Source organism: Danio rerio, chromosome 1 (assembly GCF_052040795.2).
Source record: "Danio rerio strain M-AB ecotype USA chromosome 1, GRCz13ab, whole genome shotgun sequence".
NCBI lineage: Eukaryota > Metazoa > Chordata > Actinopteri > Cypriniformes > Danionidae > Danio > Danio rerio.
In genome coordinates, this window is record NC_141021.1 from 61,497,501 (window position 1) to 61,516,924 (window position 19,424).

The 19,424-nt window shown below is 40.2% G+C and overlaps 3 protein-coding genes across 6 annotated transcripts in view; 2 read left to right on the plus strand and 1 right to left on the minus strand.

Moving 5' to 3' along the window:
- The window catches only part of gpr108 (G protein-coupled receptor 108), an 8,264-nt gene extending 7,494 nt beyond the window's left edge, over positions 1 to 770 (plus strand). For both annotated transcript variants that reach the window (XM_087238064.1, XM_087238062.1), the window contains exon 18: positions 1 to 770. This exon is cut by the window's left edge and continues 412 nt beyond it. The gene's annotated coding sequence lies outside the window, so the exon portion shown is untranslated.
- On the plus strand, positions 582 to 12,822 carry soul5l (heme-binding protein soul5, like). 3 transcript variants are annotated; one of them, XR_015477172.1, is made up of 8 exons: positions 582 to 931; positions 3,724 to 3,789; positions 3,870 to 3,951; positions 4,027 to 4,147; positions 6,126 to 6,265; positions 6,839 to 7,002; positions 7,194 to 8,458; positions 11,799 to 12,327. XR_015477172.1 is itself a non-coding variant. In XM_087238327.1 (8 exons), coding segments are annotated over exons 1-7 (648 nt in total). In that variant the 5' UTR covers positions 832 to 929; the 3' UTR covers positions 7,267 to 7,300; positions 12,676 to 12,822. The 3 variants fall into 3 exon arrangements, 1 of the variants encoding a protein (XP_087094453.1); XR_015477173.1 differs by having other exon boundaries at positions 7,194 to 8,445; XM_087238327.1 differs by lacking the exon at positions 11,799 to 12,327 and adding an exon at positions 12,676 to 12,822 and having other exon boundaries at positions 832 to 931; positions 7,194 to 7,300.
- wu:fk65c09 lies at positions 12,328 to 19,310 on the minus strand. The gene is made up of 9 exons (XM_087238050.1): positions 18,852 to 19,310; positions 17,931 to 18,156; positions 17,180 to 17,262; positions 16,164 to 16,320; positions 15,708 to 15,869; positions 15,491 to 15,616; positions 13,542 to 13,842; positions 12,913 to 13,173; positions 12,328 to 12,422 (listed from the first exon to the last, which is right to left on the minus strand). Exons 1-8 carry the CDS (start codon positions 19,256 to 19,258, stop codon positions 12,914 to 12,916), a joined length of 1,722 nt encoding a protein of 573 aa, XP_087094176.1. The 5' UTR covers positions 19,259 to 19,310; the 3' UTR covers positions 12,328 to 12,422; position 12,913.
- Between the last annotated feature and the right edge of the window lie 114 nt (positions 19,311 to 19,424).

Here is a 19,424-nt window from a genome sequence, read left to right on the forward strand (position 1 = left end):
AATGAAAAACGGTTTGTTTGATTTTAACCTTTTATTTCCTCGTGTCTTTATTATTTAACCGATGTTATTGTTTGTATATTATGTTTTTTTCTTCTGTTAATTATTTGATTAGATGGCTGGAGAGAGGCGACTCTTCAACAGGATGGTGAAGCTGGCGTATATAAATTTAAAGCACACTGGGACAGATCAGAGTTTGTTTTTTGTTTTTTTGCTAAACTGTCATCAGTTATGCTGAGGAATTGGAGAATTATTATTTATGAAACCAGTGTTTCATTTGCTTCAAATGGTTGGGATATCTTTAACTAGGTTGATTTTCTAAAGTTATATATTTCTTTAATGCGTGTTACTCCCACATTAAAGGTCTGTGGCTGTTAATTTTCTATTCTGTCCTGAATGAAATGTCACTTCAATCTTATCGCGTCACACAACACTGCTTTATTTATTTTATTCTGATTTCCCCATCTAAGCTATTTGTCCCTCATTCTCTACAGGCCTTAGTAATAGTAATAGAGTAATAAATAAAGCACAAACCACTGTTACGCCGCGTCTTACAGCAAACACGACGCGCGGTCATCATCAACGGTCAGCACTGAGCGCGGGAAACTAACGTTGACCTTTGACATTACCCTTCAAACCAACTTTTAGCCATTTTTGTTCCTGCAGTGCTTTGAAAATGGCTAACGCTGTTAGGAAACTCTTCCTGCTTGATTTATGTTGCTGGTTTATCCTGTCAGTTGTGTTCGAGTGTCAAATAAATCGAATCACTTAAATCCCGACTCGTTTTTTGGGGTTCTGTGAGTGTGAGGAAAACATTTGTATTTACCGCTTTCGCGCGCGCGCATCAGGTGAACGGGCACGCACAGAGAGGCTCGTGAACGCGCTGCGGTGATCCACCCGATTCATCTGCCTCGGATCTCATATAAACCACGATGTAAGTACAAAATACTAAGAGCGTGTATTTGATCAATACCTAAATATATGTGACTGATTGAGTTTTGCTGTCTTTTCCCTAAGTAATGAACGAGACATGGCGGAAATCTGAAAGTTTTCCTTCATCTGCAGTTATTTATGATGTAGTAATATAGATTTCAGCATGTTTAAGGGGAATATAAACACTTTAAATGGCTTTTCACCTCGCTAAATTGCGTGTTTTATGGCTCGTATTAATGTTAAATAGCAGGGATGTTGATGAATGATGAGGGTGTTTTGGGATTAAGTTTCTCCGCAGTGCGGCATGAAGAAACTTTCAGGTTGTGTGTGTGTGTGTGTGTGTGTGTGTGTGTGTGAATATTAAACCTAAATTTACAACCTAAATTGAGGTTCCTATGAGTTAAATGTCTCGTATCTTAAATCTTATGTAGAAGTGCAGTGTTCTTTCTGTGAGAGCAGGTTAAGGGATATAAGGAGGTGTATGTAATAAACAGTAGCCTATAAAAGTCCTTATGTCTTTTAAGAGTCCAAACCTGTGTGTGTATACAGCTGAAAGTGTCTATTCTGGGCTGTACTCGGGGACAGTGCAGTGATACAGCAGATTTTCTCTAAATTAAAATTCACTTTTTTTTTTTTTAATTCAGAAGTGCTTCAGTTACATTTTATCGCAAGTAATAGTGCATGCGTTTGATAATTAATTAATAATGTAGTTGGGAGTTTTACTGCTGAATTTCTTGAAATGTCCAAATTTGTGTTGTGTATAGTGCACATACTATTCATATGGTGATTATCACAGTAAATGGTTTCACAGAAATTACAAACATATTTTTAAACATGTACATGTCTGATCAGTTAATGTTTTAATTGATGGACTAACATTTTGTGCAAAATGATTTTGGGTAATAAATATGAAAAAAAAATGCATGTGAAATTTTCAGATTTCATCGTGCAAGATTTCGTGCCCGATGAATTTTCAGTAGCCTATAATCAAAATGAAAAATGCATATAAAATGTGGGCTTTCAGTGGGCATGGTTTCTGTGTAATTATTATTTTATATAATAACTAATATGTATAAAGCCCTCTTGAAAATTTACTGTGAGAAGTTTTATGATTGTATGAAAAAGTGTGACAGTTTTTTAAATAATTCATGAGAGAAAATGAGTGACAGATTTAGGTTTCTGTGCACAACACATTTTAATGGATAATAAATGCAAAAAGACACACAGAAATCTAAGTTTAGCATGCAGTTTTTTTGTGCACAAACTATTTTTAGGATAATGAACAAAATGCAAGAATTTTTGGGACTTCTGTGTGCGACAGATTTTTAGTATAATAAATACGACAAAGCACATGAAAATTTCGGATTTCAGTGAGCAAGTAAACGCATACAAAAACGAGGGTTTCAGCTTGCAAGTTCAATGCGCAATCAAGTAATTGGATGTTAAATACATTATAAATGCATATGAAATTTTCAGGTTCTAGTGTGCAGTGTGAAGATCTCAGGACTCAGGCTTTCTGTGCATGACCCATTTTTAGGATAACAATCCAAAAAGTGCATACATTTTTATACAAATTTTTTTTCATCAAAGTGTCCAGTTTAATGATTATATGATTAAACCATACATACATTTTAGATTTCAGTGTGCAATGTTTTAAGATTTTAAGGTTAAACAATACAAAATGTTTTTGTGTACAACTAATTTTTAGGATTATGCACATGAAAAGATGCACAAATTTAGGATTTCTGTGTGCAACAAATTTTTACATAATGCGAGAAAATGAATATGAAAATGTAAAATTTCTGTCCAATTAACTTTTGGACAATGAATAAGAACAAGCAGAATAAGATTTCAGATTTCAGTGTGCAAGGTTTTCTGCGCACAAATAAGGAAGGATAAGGAATAGTTTCCTAACACCTTCAGTCTGCAAATAAACTAAAACATGTGGGTTTCAGAGTACAAGACCCAATGCACAATGAATGTTTAGGGTATTAAATACATTAAAAAAACAAATAAAAAATTCAGCTTTTAGTGCAAAGACCTCCAGTGCAAAGGGTTTCTGTGCATGACCCATTTTTTGGATAACTAATCCAAAAAGTCCATAAAGAACACAAAAATGTCAGGTTTCACTATGCCAGGTGTCTGTGCACAACAATTGATTTTTTATAAATGATGCGAGAAAATAAATACGATAAATACAATTTTGGGTTTCAGTGTGTGATTAATTTTTAGGATAGCGAATACTAAAAAGCACATGAAAATTTCAGTGTGCAAAAATGCCTAAAAATTTTGTATTAATGTGCAAAGTTCAATGCACAATGAATATTAATGGATAAAAAATGCAGATGAAAATTTCAAGTTCCAGTGCACAAATACATTTAATGTGCAGGGTGTCTGCGCACAACAAGTTTCAATTTTATAAATATGAAAATCATACATGAAATTCAGGTTTCAGAGTGCAGTGCTTCTGTTTGCGGTAAAACATTTATTAGCTTGAATCTCACCAGTGTTGTTGTGTATCTCCAGGTGTGTGTGCTGTGACTGTTGTGAGTTGTGTTTCTGCAGGTGTGTGTGTGCTGCGACTCTGCTGTGTGTGTTGTATTTTTGCAGCTGCGACTCTGTTGTGTTTCTGCAGGTGTGTGTGTGCTGTGACTCTGTTGTGTTGTGTTTCTGCAGGTGTGTGTGTGCTGCGACTCTGCTGTGTGTGTTGTATTTTTGCAGCTGCGACTCTGTTGTGTTTCTGCAGGTGTGTGTGTGTGTGTGCTGTGACTCTGTTGTGTTGTGTTTCTGCAGGTGTGTGTGTGCTGCAACTCTGCTGTGTGTGTTGGCTCTGAGCTCTGTGGCCAGCGGCAGCGTCGGGTCAGAAACGTCACTTTCTCTTTCACCAGTAGATGGCGCTGGCGGTGTGTGTTAACCGTCTGTGTTTTCTCCCTCCGCAGCCTCAGTAACTCCAGCAGTTTCTGCTCTGAGTCTAAAGAATGTCTTCAGTTCGATCTGATCTGCAGGACGGCCGAGTACGAGGTCAGACGCTCAGATGAGTTTACGCTTACACTGAGCTGTGGAAATCGTTAATTTAGCAGATCTCTGTGTTTGCAGGTGCGTCATTATTCAGCCACGCGATGGGTCTCCACTGATGCTGAGGCCTATTTTCTGGGGGTCGGAGCTGCCATGGCCTTCAGACGACTCTATCATTACATAAACGGAGACAATAAAGAAGGTTGGTGGAGTTTTTCTTTATTGTATATAATCAGTAGCTACGTTAACATTCCACTATTTTTATGTGCATTTTGAGATATTTTTCTGACTATTTTGTAAGTTCTTCTGTTTGATATTTGCCTTCACGTAATCAGGAATTGCCGATTTTGTAAAAACATTTCTGATATTTGCTGCCAGTTTATCAGTTTTTTTTTTATTTTTCTATGTGATACTTGCCACCACATAGTCAAAAAGTGACAATTGAGTTAATTTCTCCTGGCTGATATTTGCAGACAGTTCATCAGGAAGTGATGATTTTGTTAATTATTTATCTGATATTTTTTTTCCACGTAATCAGGAAGTGATGATTTTGTAAAAAAAAAACTGATGTTTGCCGTCAATTAATCAGGAAGGGATGATTTTGTAAATTGTCTGACGTAATTAGGAAGTGATGATTTTTTTGTGATATTTGCCTCTCGTTTATCAAGAAGTGACGATTTTGTTAATTTTTCTGTCTGAAAATTGTTGACACGTAAACAGAAAGTGGCGATTGAGTAAATTTTTCTGATAAATGCCGCCAGTTTATCAGAAAGTAACAATTTTATTAATATTTCTGTCTGATATTTGTTGCCATATAGTTAGAAAGTGACGATTTAGGTAATTTTCATCTGATTTTTGCAGCCACATAACCAGAAAGTGACGTTTTTGTTAATTTTTCTGAAATTTGCCACCAGTGAATCAGGAAGTGACGATTTTGTAGATTTCTCTGATATTTGCTACCAGTTTATCAGGAAGTGACGATTTTGTTAATTTTCTGTCTGATATTTGTTTCCACGTAATTGAGAAAGTGACGATTTTGTTAATTTTCTGTCTGATATTTGTTTCCACGTAATCAGGAAGTGACGATTTTGTTAATTTTTTGCTGATATTTGTTTCCACGTAATTGAGAAAGTGACGATTTTGTTAATTTTCTGTCTGATATTTGTTTCCACGTAATCAGGAAGTGACGATTTTGTAATTTTTTTGCTGATATTTGTTTCCACGTAATCGAGAAAGTGACGATTTTGTAAAAAATTAACTCGTCTGATATTTGCCATCAATTAATCTAAAAGTGACGATTTTGTAAATAGTTTTTGATGTTTGTCGATAGTCAATCAGGAAGGCATGATTTTGTAAATTGTCTGACATATGTGCCTTCATGTAATTAAGAGGTGACGATTTAGCTTATTTTTTTGTATTTGCCACTCGTTTATCAGAAAGTTGTAATTGTGTTAATTTTCCTGTCCGATATTTAGTGCCAGTTTATCCGGAAAAAGTTGATTTTGTTTATTTTTATATCTGATATTTGTCCATACATAATCAGGAAGTGACGATTTAGCTGAGTTTTTGGTCTGATATTTGCCGTCAATTAATCAGGAAGTGGCGATTTTGTAAATTGTTGTCTGATATTTGTCACCAGTTAATCAGGAAGGGATGATTTTGTAAATTGTCTGACATGTAATTGGGAAGTGACGATTTGGTTTATTTTTTTTCTGATTTTTGACACTCGTTTATCAAGAAGTGACGATTTTGTTAATTTTTCTGTCTGATAATTTTTGCCTCATAATTAGAAAGTGGCAATTTTGTGCATTTTTGTCTGATATTTGCCGCCAGTTTATCAGGAAGTAACAATTTTATAAATTTTTCTGTCTGATATTTGTTGCCATATTATTAGAAAGTGATTTCGGTAATTTTCGTCTGATTTTCGACTTCACGTAATTCATAAGTGAAGTTTTTTAAAATGTTGTTGGATATTTGCTGCCTAATAACCAGAAAGTGACGTTTTTTTTATACATTTTTCTGATATTTGCAGCCAGTAAATCAGGAAGTGACGATTTTGTTCTCTTTTGATTCTCATTGAATGGAGCCGCTGCTTTATTCGCAAACGTTTTATACAATATTCCAGTTTTGCGCACAAGTTTGCGTCTTTGGATGGACACACAGCTAGTTTTTGTGTTTAGGTGTGAAGTTTGAGATGATGGCTCCGGTGCTCGTTGAAGTTCCAGAGGAAGTTAAGATGTGGGAACCGGCGATCTACACCCTCAGCTTCCTGTTGCCGTCAGCCTATCAGGAGCATCCACCCACACCGACCAATGACAAGGTTCGAGCAATCGCCAGATATTCAGAAAGGTCCATTAGCTAAGAGCTGATCGTAGCGCAAGATTCACTGGCGTTTCTGTTCATTTTACACATTTGAGTTGAATTTATGTTAGCAATTTAAGTTGAATTCTGCTGTTTTTAATTTTGTTTTGGACTTTGCGATCACGCTCAATACGGGCTGGCTATTTAAGAGATAATGTGTCTGTTCATGATACGAACTCTTGGTGTTTGATAAGCCATTTGTTTAATGTATATTAGTTAATAATACAGATAAATAATTATTAATAACTATTGACTAAATTAATAACTAAAGTATTAATAGTGGCTTTTTCAAATGAATATTTATATGAAATGTAATTTAAAAAAAATTATATTTATTTTTTTTGTCAATAATTTTTTTTTAGTCATTTTTTTATTTTATTTTATCGTTTATTTTGTATTGTAATGTTTTTAATGATTTTTTAAAGGTATTTTTTTAGGTAATCTCAGTATGATTATTAATATTTTAGAATAGAAACGATATCAATAGCTATATTTATTAGGTGTGACAGTTGTTATGTGTGTGTTTATATAGCTGTATTTCTCTGATATGGCCGACATGGACGTGTACGTGAGGAGTTATGGCGGCTGGATGCTGTCAATCACCTCTCGAGTCCACGCCCACCTGCTGACCCGAGCACTGATCAGAGCCGACGCCCACTTCAATAACACACACCATTACGCTGTGGGCTACGACAGGTACAAACACACACACACACACACACACACACACATAAACACACACACAAACACACTTTACAGAAATTTTGAAACAATTATCTATTTATGATGTATTAATGCTCTTTTTATCTCTTTCTGTGTGTGTGTGTGTGTGTGTGTGTGTGTGTGTGTGTGTGTGTGTGTGTGTGTGTGTGTGTGTGTGTGTTTAGTCCGCTGAAGCTGTTGAACAGGCATAATGAGGTTTGGTACGTGGTTGAAGGAGAGCCGGTGTGTGAACAGTAGAAAACATCTGAACACACCGACACACACTAAACTGGTAACACACACGCACACACACACACAGAATCACACATATACACATAGAAATGAGCACACACAACCACACATATAAATAATAATACACACGTACAGGAATACACACAAACACAATCACACATATACACACACAAACACACATATAAGCTCATGAATACACGCACACACACACACAATTACACATACACAAAATACACAAACAGAAATGCACATACACACACACTGAATCACAAAGATACACAGAAATACACACAAATACGCTCATGAATACACACACACACACAATCACTCATAAGCACAATAGACACATACAAAAATACACACACACACTAAATCGCACAGATGGACATAGAAATACACACAATCACACATATACGCTCATGAATACACACACACACACAATCACAGATATACACACATACAGAAAAGCCAAACACACTGAATCACACAAATACACAGAAATTCCCACATATACGCTCATGAATACACACACACATACAGAAACACACAATTACAGATGTACACAATACACACATACAGAAATACACTAAATCACACATATACAAACAAAAGTACACACACACACACACATACATTCATACACACAAACAGTACCACTGGGAGTTGGTTCTGAAAAGAATCAATTCAAGAGCATTAGGAGTCGATTCAAATGTTCAGAACAGATTCCATAAGGAGAATCGACTCCTCAAATGAATCATTTCAGCCTCTCCCATTCTGTCACTAATGAACAGAATCACTTACTAACAACAACCAGACACTTTTCCATGAACAGATTCAATTGATTCATTTCAAAGAATCGATTCATTTTACCAAATCCATGATTCACCTATAATGCTGTATACTATCTACCAGCTGATGATGGGATGTCACACTGAACTGTCCAAAGAACAAACAATGTAAGCGTCCATATTCATAATTAGTACCTTTCATTCTTCATTCATTGATGATCATTAATGAAGTGTACGGCTTCATTTCTCTACTAATGCACTCATAAGAGATGGTATAATGCATTATAAATGTGCTGGAACTGAGTTATAGTCCCAACACGTGCGTTTGAGCTCCAATAAAAGACGACAGGGTTTGATCTTAGTTTTGTTTTAAATCAAAGTCTGCTTTATTTGTCATGTGAATGCTGCTGGTGTTATAACACACACACACACACACACACACACACACACACATAAAGACTGATAAACACATGCTTATTCAGTGTTATAATGCTGTAATTATTCATGTATGCAGTACATTTAGCTTATTTACTGAGGGTTTGAGTGTGGAATATTTACGTAAGCACTGAATATTTGTGACACTAGTTTACGATAAGGAGAGGCGTTTGCGAGGATGGTTAAGCATCATACGGCAGCAATTTGTAGATTAAGGCTGGAAGTTGTTTGGTGTTTTTATCTTTTGCTCTTTGGATTTTCATTTTAGAAACAGATTTTAAATAATTGTCGACGCAGTTGGTAGTGCTGTCGCCTCACAGCAAGAAGGTCGCTGGTTCAAGTCTTGGCTGGGTCAGTTGGTGTTTCTGTGTGGAGTTTGCATGTTCTCCCTGCATTTGCGTGGGTTTCCTCCGGGTGCTCCGGTTTCCACCACAGTCCAAACACATGTGGTACAGGTGAACTGAGTAAACTGTCCGAAGTGTATGAGTGTGAATGAGTGTGTGTGTGGATGTTTCCCAGAGATGGGTTGCAGCTGGAAGGGCATCTGCTGCGTAAAAACATGCTGGATAAGTTGGCGGTTCATTCCACTGTGGCGACCCTGGATTAATAAAGGGACTAAGCCGACAAGAAAATGAATGAATGAATGACTATTGAAAAATAAAATACGAGTCGTTTTCAGATTTTCGTTTTAAAATAAAAAAACTAAAATTGAAATGTAATGCGTTTTTGATTATCGTTTTCAAATTTTAAAACAAAAATAAAAAAACAGCCCATTTTTCTTTTTTTATGGTTAAAAACAAAAAAGCAAAATTCAAAGTTGATTTGATTTTCATTTTTTATTTCGAATAATAAAAATAAAATCAGCAGAAAACAAAAACGAATAATTTTTTGAATTCCGAAATCAGACAGGCCGACTCATTTACAGTGACGCAACACTGACCTGCTAGCCGACTGTATTATTTTTTTCACCTAATAATGTTATAAAAGGTGTTTTCTTGTGATAACAGGATTTCGTTAAGACATATTTTCCTCATTGAAGCCGGTTATATGGAACAACATAATTGACGATACATACGTTATTTGCATTGCTGAACATAAAGTTTATTGTTAAAATCACTTCCACTTCAGCAATGACAGTAACATTGGACATTCGACTGAAATAGCAGCAGCCTATTCATTCATTCATTCATTTTCTTATCGACTTAGCCCCTTATTAACTCGGGGTCGCCACAGCGGAATGAACCGCCAATTTATCCAGCATGTTTTTACACAGCAGACACCCTTCCATCTGCAACCCATCACTGGGAAACATCCACACACACACACTCATGACAATTTAGCCTACTCAGTTCACCTGTACCGTATGTGTTTGGACTGTGGGTGAAACCGGAGCACCCGGAGGAAACCCACTCGAACGCAGGGAGAACATGCAAACTCCACACAAAAACACCAACTGAGCCGAGGTGAGACCCAGCGACCTTCTTGCTGTGAGTTGACAGCACTACCACTTCGCCACAGTGTCGCCAGGCTATTTTATAATAATTTCAATTCATGCATTAAAAATTTGCTGCTATATTTGCTCATGGCTACATGAAATTATGGATAGACCCACTGTAGCGGGGTGATGACGGTGACGCACGCACACAACTCGTTCGTAAGCTTTAGTGATAGTCCGTTTTTATAAGACATGGGATGCTGATCAGGGTGTTTGCGCAGCATGCCTCCATTCAGATAACATTACCTGTTCATTTTTATTTTAAAATACTATGGTGTAATGAAATGTGCGTCACAAACAACTGTATTAATGCCTCTCTCACTTGAAATGACTCAAACTTCAGGAAGTGGGAGAATTATGGTTTTTTTAACAATATTAAAACTTTATTTTCAGAAAGGTGTTCAGAAAAGCAAAATGCTCGCATGTAATGTCAGAATAAAGGTTGTTTCATTTAAAACATGCTAACAAAAAATAAATATATAGCCTATAACTGGCCCTTTTATGAGAAATATGTTGTCTTAATGAGGAAAATATGTCTTCACAGAATCCAGTTATCACAAGAAAACACCTTTCAAGAGTTCACACTTAGCTGATGATTAATTATAAAGCGTGTTTGGCATGCTGTCCTGGGAGAGAGCCCTGAGCTCATGAGATCCTCGAGCCCAGGGCTCCCTCCCGTTGCAAGGCAGGAGGGGAGTTTGAGCTCAGGTAGATCTCGAGAACTCCCCTGCTGTAGTAACCAATGAACAGTAAGTGATTGCTCTTGAAGATAACTGCGTACTAGAAGCATATCTATGGTGCCAATTTAGATTATTCAATTAACTTAATTGCATGTTTTTAGGCGGTGGGAGGAAACCAGGGAACCCGGGGGAAACCCACGCAAGCACGGGGAGAAGTGCAAACTCCACACAGAAATGTCTGCTGGTTTGGTAAAGCCTGGAACCAGAGACATTCTTGCTGTGAGGCAACAGTGCTATGCACTGGGCCACAGTGTCACCCATCTAAGAAGGAGGAGTAGGGGTGGAAGGGGGGACTCTTCAAAACAAAGATAGCAGTGGAATGAATCCCAGGGTATTTATAGTTGTTTAAGAGTCATCTGATTGGAGCGTAGTGAATAGGATAATGCGGATCTAGCCGCTAATCATAAGCACGTGATCCTCTTGAAATTTGTTTATACATAAACTTCACTTATAACATTAATAATGTGGGAAAATAACAGCCTATAGTCAGCTAGCAGGTCAGCATTGCGTCACTGTGAATGAGTCGGCCTGTCTGGTTTCAGAATATAAAAACACAAGCCTTTATTTTTGTTTTCTGCTGATTTTATATTTTGTTATTTGAAATAAAAAAAGAAAATTAAATCAAAAACGCTTTAAATTTCAATTTTCATTTTTAAATTGTAAAACAAAAATCAGAAAACGACTCATTTAACGTTTTTCAATATCTGTTTCTAAAATGAAACTCCAGTGACTAAAAGATACGTCTCCTTATTTGAGTACTGCACGCCCTGTTCAACACATCAAACTAAACAGAACAAGACAGAGTCTAAAGCAAGGCTGGCCAAACTCGGTCCTGGAGGGCCGGTGTCCTGCATATTTTTGTTTCAACCCCAATTAAACAATCCTAAACTAGCTAATCAAGCTGTTTCTAGGTATACAAGAAAGCTACAAGCAGGTGTGTTTAAGAAAGTTGGAGCTAAACTATGCAGGACAGCGGCCCTCTAGGACCGAGTTAGACACCCCTGCTCTAAAGAATCAAAACAAAAGAATCACAATAGTGAAGAATCAACTCTTTTGAATTGATTCAGAACTAATGATCAGTGTGTGTGTGTGTTTTCTCTTTGAAGTGTTTTATATGCAATAAATCTGCTGACAGCTGAACATGCGCATGATTCACTGCTGTTTTCTGTTCATTTAACACAAACTGCACTGCATTCAGCTGTTTTGTTCTCTGCTGAGATCATGTTCAATACAGGCGGTCTAATTAAGAGATTTTTTTTTGTTCATGATGTGTGTTTGATACGTAATTTGATGAGTTTACTGTTTTTAATTTTAATGTTTTCAAATTAATATTTAGCTCATTTGCGAGTGTGCTTTGAGTGTATAAAATAAAAAAAGAATCACTACAATAGTGAAGAATCAACTCTTTGAATCGATTCAGAACTAATGGACAGTGTGTTTGTGTTTTCTCCTTGAAGTGTGTGTGTGTGTGTGTGTTTATGCAATAAATCTGCTGGTGCGCTTCATGATCATGTAATCACGTCAGGAGTGTGTGTAGCGTTGATCTCCACACTTCATCACTGAGTCTCTGCTTCTGTCATGAATGCTCAATAAATCATCATCAGGCTGATCAGTTTGAGTTTTGAGTTTATTGATGATCAATATTCAGTGTTTTACAGCTGGAGCTTTAATGAGGAGCTGATCGTCCCTCCACTGACATCACATCTGAAACACACACACACACACACACACACATGATGGTTTTACACTGATGTATGGAGCTTTTTCTTGCATGCTCAATGGACGGCGCCGTAATGACCAGCGTCTTCCAGTGGATGCTTAGAACTTCCCTTCACAGCATTTCTTAACTGGAATAATCGATCTGAAATTCACATTTTGATTGGCTTACGGAGGGTTTTTGTGATGCATAACTTTATTTTGAAAGGTGTGTGTTTTAAAGCCGTTCTACTTCTGTCAGATGCAGTTAACCCTCTCCTGATTCAGTGTCTGCCGTCAGATCAACAAATGCACAAAGGATTAAGGCAGTTCTGAAAGGGAAAGGGGGTCCAACCCAGTACTAGTAAGGTGTACCTAATAAAGTGGCTGGTGAGTATATATATATATATATATATAAAGCAAAAAAACAAAACTGGAATTCTGAAATATTTTTACTGTGTGTGTGTGTGTGTGTGCGTGTGTGTGTGTTGGACTGAACCTCATGGTAAGACTGATGAGGAGCTCAAGGTCACACTGGAGGACACACTGCCTGATGACATCACTGCATCCGCTGTTGCTCCGCCCACTGACAGCACTGCATCTGCTGTTGCTCCGCCCACTGACAGCACCGCATCCGCTGTTGCTCCACCCACTGACAGCGCTGCATCAGCTACAGCCCCGCCCACTGAAGCCGCCAATGAGCCAGTGGACTTGACATCAGAAGAGGTGGAGACTGAGACGGTGACTCCGCCCACTGCACCTGAAATGAAACACACCATGATGATACGTTTTAGACACGCCATGTGGAGTCTGCTCTGAGGTTAGCATCTGAAGCTAAAGCACTTAATGATGGGAAAATGGGCGGGGCTTTCCCCCTCTGATGACATCATGCAAAGGGAGATTGTCAATCAAAGATTTTCTGCAGACAGTTTTGATCAAGTCTGACTAGAACAAACACAATTCAGTGCTGTTGACCATTACACACACACACACACACACTGCTGACACACACATTGCTGCGGTTAAGCACCGCATTAAAGGCATTTCTGCATAATAGGAGCTCTGTAAAGTGAGGCTGAGGTCCTCTATATACTGAAGGTCCCTCCTGTGCTGTATTAATGTCCTGACCTGATGATGCTGCAGCCGCTCCTCCGTCCACCAGCTTCAGCTTAGCGGAGTGTGTGTTGGACGGCACCAGCGCCACCCGCATGTCTCCGGCGGCCGCCAGCAGCTGTTTGTAGGTGTGTATCTCGCTCTCCAGCTGGACTTTGGTGCTGAGCAGCTGCTGGTAGTCTCGGCTCTGCTGGATGGCGCTCTCCCGCACCGAGGACAGCTCCTCCTCCAGACCCGCAGCCAGGTGAGCCAGAGACTGCAGCTGGGTCTGATACTGAGCCTGGACCTCCAGCGCACGCTGATCCAGACTGCCCTTCTGCACACACACACACAGATTTAATTTTATTCATTCATTTTTTTTTCGGCTTAGTCCCTTTATTAATCAGGGGGTCACCACAGTGGAATGAACCGCCAACTTTTCCAGCATATGTTTTACACAGCGGATGCCCTTCCAGCTGCAACCCAGCACTGGGAAATAGATTTCATTCTCATTTATTTTTGCTCATTAAAGGACGTGTGAAGTGTTTTGAAATGTGTTTTTATTTGATGTTTGGCGTAACTTCAACTGAAACATGGAGAGAGGGCGGGGCAAAGTGTAGCCCCTCCCTCTTTTGAAAAAACAGCCAATAGCATGTTGGTTTTCTCACAGCTCGGCCAGTGAGAGTGGTTGAGCTCAAGCACATCAATGAGCAGCCAATGAGAAGAAGAGGGCGGGGCATGTCAGATACTGTTCAGTGTGTGTGAGTGTAAATATGTGTGTGAGTCTGTTGGTGTCTGTTCAGTGAGTGTGTAAGTGTTTGTGTTTTCAGTGTGTGTGTGTGTGTGTGTGTGTGTTCATTGTGTGTATTGGTGTGTGTTTGTTCAGTGTGTGTATTGGTGCATTTTCAATGTGTGTATGTTGGTGTTTGTTTTCAGTGTGTGTGTGTGTGTGTGTTTTTTTTTAGTGTGTGTTAATTTTGTGTTTGTTCAGTTTGTGTGTACTGGTGTGTGTTTTCAATGTGTATGTGTGTTTTTAGTGTGTGTGTGTGTGTGTGTAAATGTGTGTTGGTGTGTATTTTCAGTGTGTGTTCATTGTGTGTGTGTTTAATGTGCATGTGGTCAGTGTGTGTGCATCCGTGTTGGTGTGCATTTCTTTTGTACGTGTGTTCAGTCTGCACGTGTTCAGTGTGTGTGTATGTTAGAGTGTTTTTAGTGTGTGGGTGTGTTCAGTGTGCGTGTGTGTGTGTGAGTGTTGGTGTGTGTTTTCAGTGAGTGTTCATGTGTTCAGTGTGTGTGTATGTTGGTGTGTGTTTTCAGTGTGTGTGTGTATGTTGGTGTGTGTTTTCAGTGTGTGTGTTTTCAGTGTGTGTATGTTGGTGTGTGTTTTCAGTGTGTGTGTGTGTGTGTATGTTGGTGTGTGTGTATGTTGGTGTGTGTTTTCAGTGTGTGTGTTTTCAGTGTGTGTATGTTGGTGTTTGTTTTCAGTGTGTGTGTGTCTGTGTGGGTGTTTAATGTGTGTTAATTTTGTGTTTGTTCAGTGTGTGTGTACTGGTGTGTGTTTTCAATGTGTATGTGTGTTCAATGTGTGTGTGTATTTTCATTGTGTGTTGGCGTTTGTTTTCAGTGTGTGTTTAAATGTGTTGAGTGTGTGTGTGTGTGTTTTGTGTGTGTGTGTAAATGTGTGTTTAATGTGCATGTGGTCAGTGTGTGTGCATCCGTGTTGTTGTGCATTTTTTGTGTACGTGTGTTCAGTCTGCATGTGGTCAGTGTGTGTGTGTGTGTGTTCGGAGTGTGTATGTTGTTTTGTGTTTTTAGTGTGTGTGTGTGTGTGTGTGTGCGTGTGTGTGTGTGTGTGTGTGTGTGTTTTCAGTGAGTCCATGTGTTCATTCAGTGTGTGTGTTCAGTGTGTGTATGTTGGTGTGTGGTGTTGTCAGTGAGTCCATGTGTTCATGCAGTGTGTGTGTTCAGTGTGTGTGTGTGTGTACCTGCATGAGTGCGGCGTCCAGCTGTGTCTGCAGGCTCATGGTCTGTTTTCTGCTGTCGGTGATCTCGGAGCTGCCGCTGACCGTGGTCTCTGTGATCAGCTCCGTCTCCGCCTGCTTCTGCTCCATCTGTTGATTCAAAAAGGATCAACTTTACACAGTAAGTGTGTGTGTGTGTGTGTGTGTGTGTGTGTGTGTGTGTGTGTGTGTGTGCGCGTACCTGTTTGGTGTACCAGTGCTCCGCCTCTTTGCGATTCTTCTCGATGGCCGTCTCGTACTCGGAGCGGATCTCGGCTATCACCCGCGACAGGTCAGCGCTCTCGATCTCCTTCACATCCACCGTCACCGTTCCCGCCATCTGACCCCGCAGAGACACCATCTCCTGGAGCAGGGGACAAAGGTCAGAGGTCAGTCGCGTCTAAAGTTGACTGTAAAGAGACGACTCAAACCGAGGACTCGAGAGACGAACGGATTGAATCTTTATCTGCTCATGATCTGCTTCTGTCCTTCACATGATGAACAGAAGACTCAACCCTGACTGAAGACAGGAACCAATCCGATCTCCTGTGCAATGTGTGCATGCAGACCACTCTTCATTCCAGAGTCACATAGAAGATTCAATCAAAGTAAAGAATCGTTCAGGAGTGACTCATCAGTTCTGTGAATCGCTGCTGACCTGCTGGTGTGCGTCTCTGATGGCGCTGCGCTCCTGCCCGAGGGCCGTCAGCTCCGTCTGCAGCGCTGCATTGGTGGCGTCGTACTCCTGCTTCAGGCTCCGCAGGCCTGCAATATCGCCCTCTACTGACTGAACCATCGCCAGCTCCGTCTCAAACCTGCGGAAAACACACAGTAATGACTGCAGCGCTAATAATGCTAGTTCTAGAGGACACTACATTGACAACACAAACAAACAATTCCTCTGGGAACACTCAGTAAAAAGTAAGGGATAATGTACACCCGGCGGGTTGTTATCACGGAGTAATGTTTGACAAGTTCATCAGCAGCTGTAGTAAACGACTGATGCTTTTACTCTGCAATAGCAACTAGCTGTATATATGTTATCCTGACTTTAGATTGGCAACAAAACTAAACTGTTAGACACACAACACTGATTTGAGCTTTAATAATTTACTAACCATATTCATTAACAGTGAAGACGATTCGTACTATCCAGATATTAGCCCATCCATTCATTCATTTTCATTTTTGGCTTAGTCCCTTTATTAATCTAGGGTCGCCACAGCGGAATGAACTGCTAACTTATCCAACTTACCTTTATAACTTATTAATGCCCTTCCAGCTGCAACCCATCACAGGGAAACACCCATACAGACTCATTTACACAGTTTAGCCTACCCAATTTACCCACGCCAACACAGGGAGAACATGCAAACTCCACACAGAAACACCAACTGACCCAGCCGAGGCTCGAACCAGCGACCTTCTTGCTGTGCGCCACCGTGCAGCTCAATATTATTCCATGTTGTTAGTTAATCAGTTGCCGCCATCAGAGAATAACATCTCATAATTGACCAATCAGAATCAGGTATTGCAGAGACTATAGTATCATCATCATCATCGCCATCATCCACTGGTGTGGACCCTGATACGCTTATCGATCTGTCTCTAATGCAGCTACTGATGTAGTTAGACGTTAAGAGCGTCATATTATTACGAATCACGCAAACTCACTTCATCCTGAAGTCTTCTGCTGCCAGTTTGGCGTTGTCTACGGCTAACCCGATGCGGGTGTGCTCCTGAATGAGAAGCAGAAGCTGGAGGACAAAACATGGACAGTATTATAATCAATTCACAATGCATAAAGAGCAGGGCTCTCATTTATAAATGCACAAAACAGATGGACGTGTGTGTACGCAACAGCACATGCAGAAGGGGTTGAGCTATAGACAGATGACAGGAGAATGTAGGCAGTTTAGCTATATTCATTCGTTTTTTTGTCGGCTTAGCCCCTTTATTAATCCGGGGTCACCACAGCGGAATGAACCACCAACTTATCCAGCAAGTTTTTACAAAGTGGATGCCTTTCCAGCCGCAACCCATCTCTGGGAAACATCCACACACACACACACACTACGGACAATTTAGCCTACCCAATTCACTTGTACCGCATGTGTTTGGACTGTGAGGGCAACCGGAACACCCGGAGGAAACCCATGCGAATGCAGGGAGAACATGCTAACTCCACACATAAACGGAAACTGAGTCGAGGCTCGAACCAGCGACCTTCTTGCTGTGAGGCGACAGCACTGAACATATTTTGTGAACATATTTAACTTCAATATTGACTCCATTAAAGCGCTTTGAATCATCATATGAGCTGTAAGCATTAATAAATAACTAAACGTTATTCTGGTGTATGATAATCGCCAAAATCAACTTAATCATCTAAATCAGGCTGCAGGTGTGTAAATGAGCCGCTCACCTGCTCCCGCAGAGGCCGGATCTGCAGCTCGTACGGCTCCAGGTCGAAGCTGCTCTGCACTCGGTTAGAAGTGAAGGCGCGGAGCTTCTCGTTCAGCTCGTGGTTGGTCGTCTCCAGACGCTTCACCTTCTCCAGGTACGAGGCCAGACGGTCGTTCAGGGTCTGCAGCTGCTTTTTCTCATTCACGATGTTGGAAACGGCTCCGGCGAACGAACCTCTATCTGACCTGAACAAGGCGTGGGAGGAGAACCAGTTTCAAGGTTTACCACGGTTTGGAAAAGTCAAGCTTTTAAAACTAATAGCATTTTCTGTTATGCCACTCCGATGGTGAATGTACTGTATATAAAGTGTTTTTTGCATGACGATCAGCCTATGATTCAGCAAACATCTGAAAACACTTACACACCAACATCCTGTAGACCAGCGGGTCTCAATCTCAGTGCTGGAGGGCCGGTGTCCTGCAGATTTTAGCTCCAATCAGACACACCTGGGCTAGCTAATCAAGCTCTTTCCAGGCTTTCTTGAAACATCGTTGCAGGTGTGATAAGGAAAGTTGATGCTAAAATCTGCAGGACATCCGACCTCCAGGACCGAGTTTGAGAACCATTGCTTATAGACCAACTGTGACCTTACTTTATATCCACAGAAAAGAAAGATATCCCAAGATGCCTTTTCAAGATGTAGAGAAATCTGTGCTTTTGAAGCTAATGAAGACAGCAGAAGTCTATGATATATTTAAATTATTATTCAAAATAATATACTACTCCAAAATATTTAAAATCTTTCCTAAAGTGTGTGTTCAGTGAGGGTATTTTTACTCAGACATTTAAGCGAACATATTTTAGAGCAGTTATCACAATACCCTGATATTTTTATCCAAGGTTATCATAATGTTAAACTCCTATACCAGCCCATGCCTACCTGAAGGAGGCACTGATGGAGCTCCCGGATACGTTTGAGACTCCGCCACCAACCGTCCTCAGGTGAGAACCAAAACCTGCTCCAAAACCAGATCCAAAGCCTAAACCACCTCCAGAACCGAAGCCTAATCCGGCTCCAGAACCGAAGCCCATTCCGGAGCCAGAACCGAAACCCATTCCGGAGCCAGAACCGAAGCCCATTCCGGAGCCAGAACCAAAGCCCAGACTGGCTCCAGAACCAAAGCCCAGACTGGCTCCAGAACCAAAGCCCATTCCAGAGCCGCTCTTCAGAGCCCCAGTCACCATCGACTGATTTCCGAAGCTGGAGAAACTTACAGGCCCTCGAGAATGGGTGACGGCCGGGGCCAGGGACCTGCCGGAGAACTGCTGGGATCTGGAGAGCACCATATTTAAAGATGGAGGAGCAGTGATGGAGACGGTGGAGCCGGTGTGTGTGTGTGGGTAAGATACCGGAGACAGAGGAATTTATAGCTGATCCTCGAACCCCAGGCAAGAGCCCCAGGGACTGAACGGTTTCCAGTAGTTACCACATGCAAATATTTATTAAAGTACT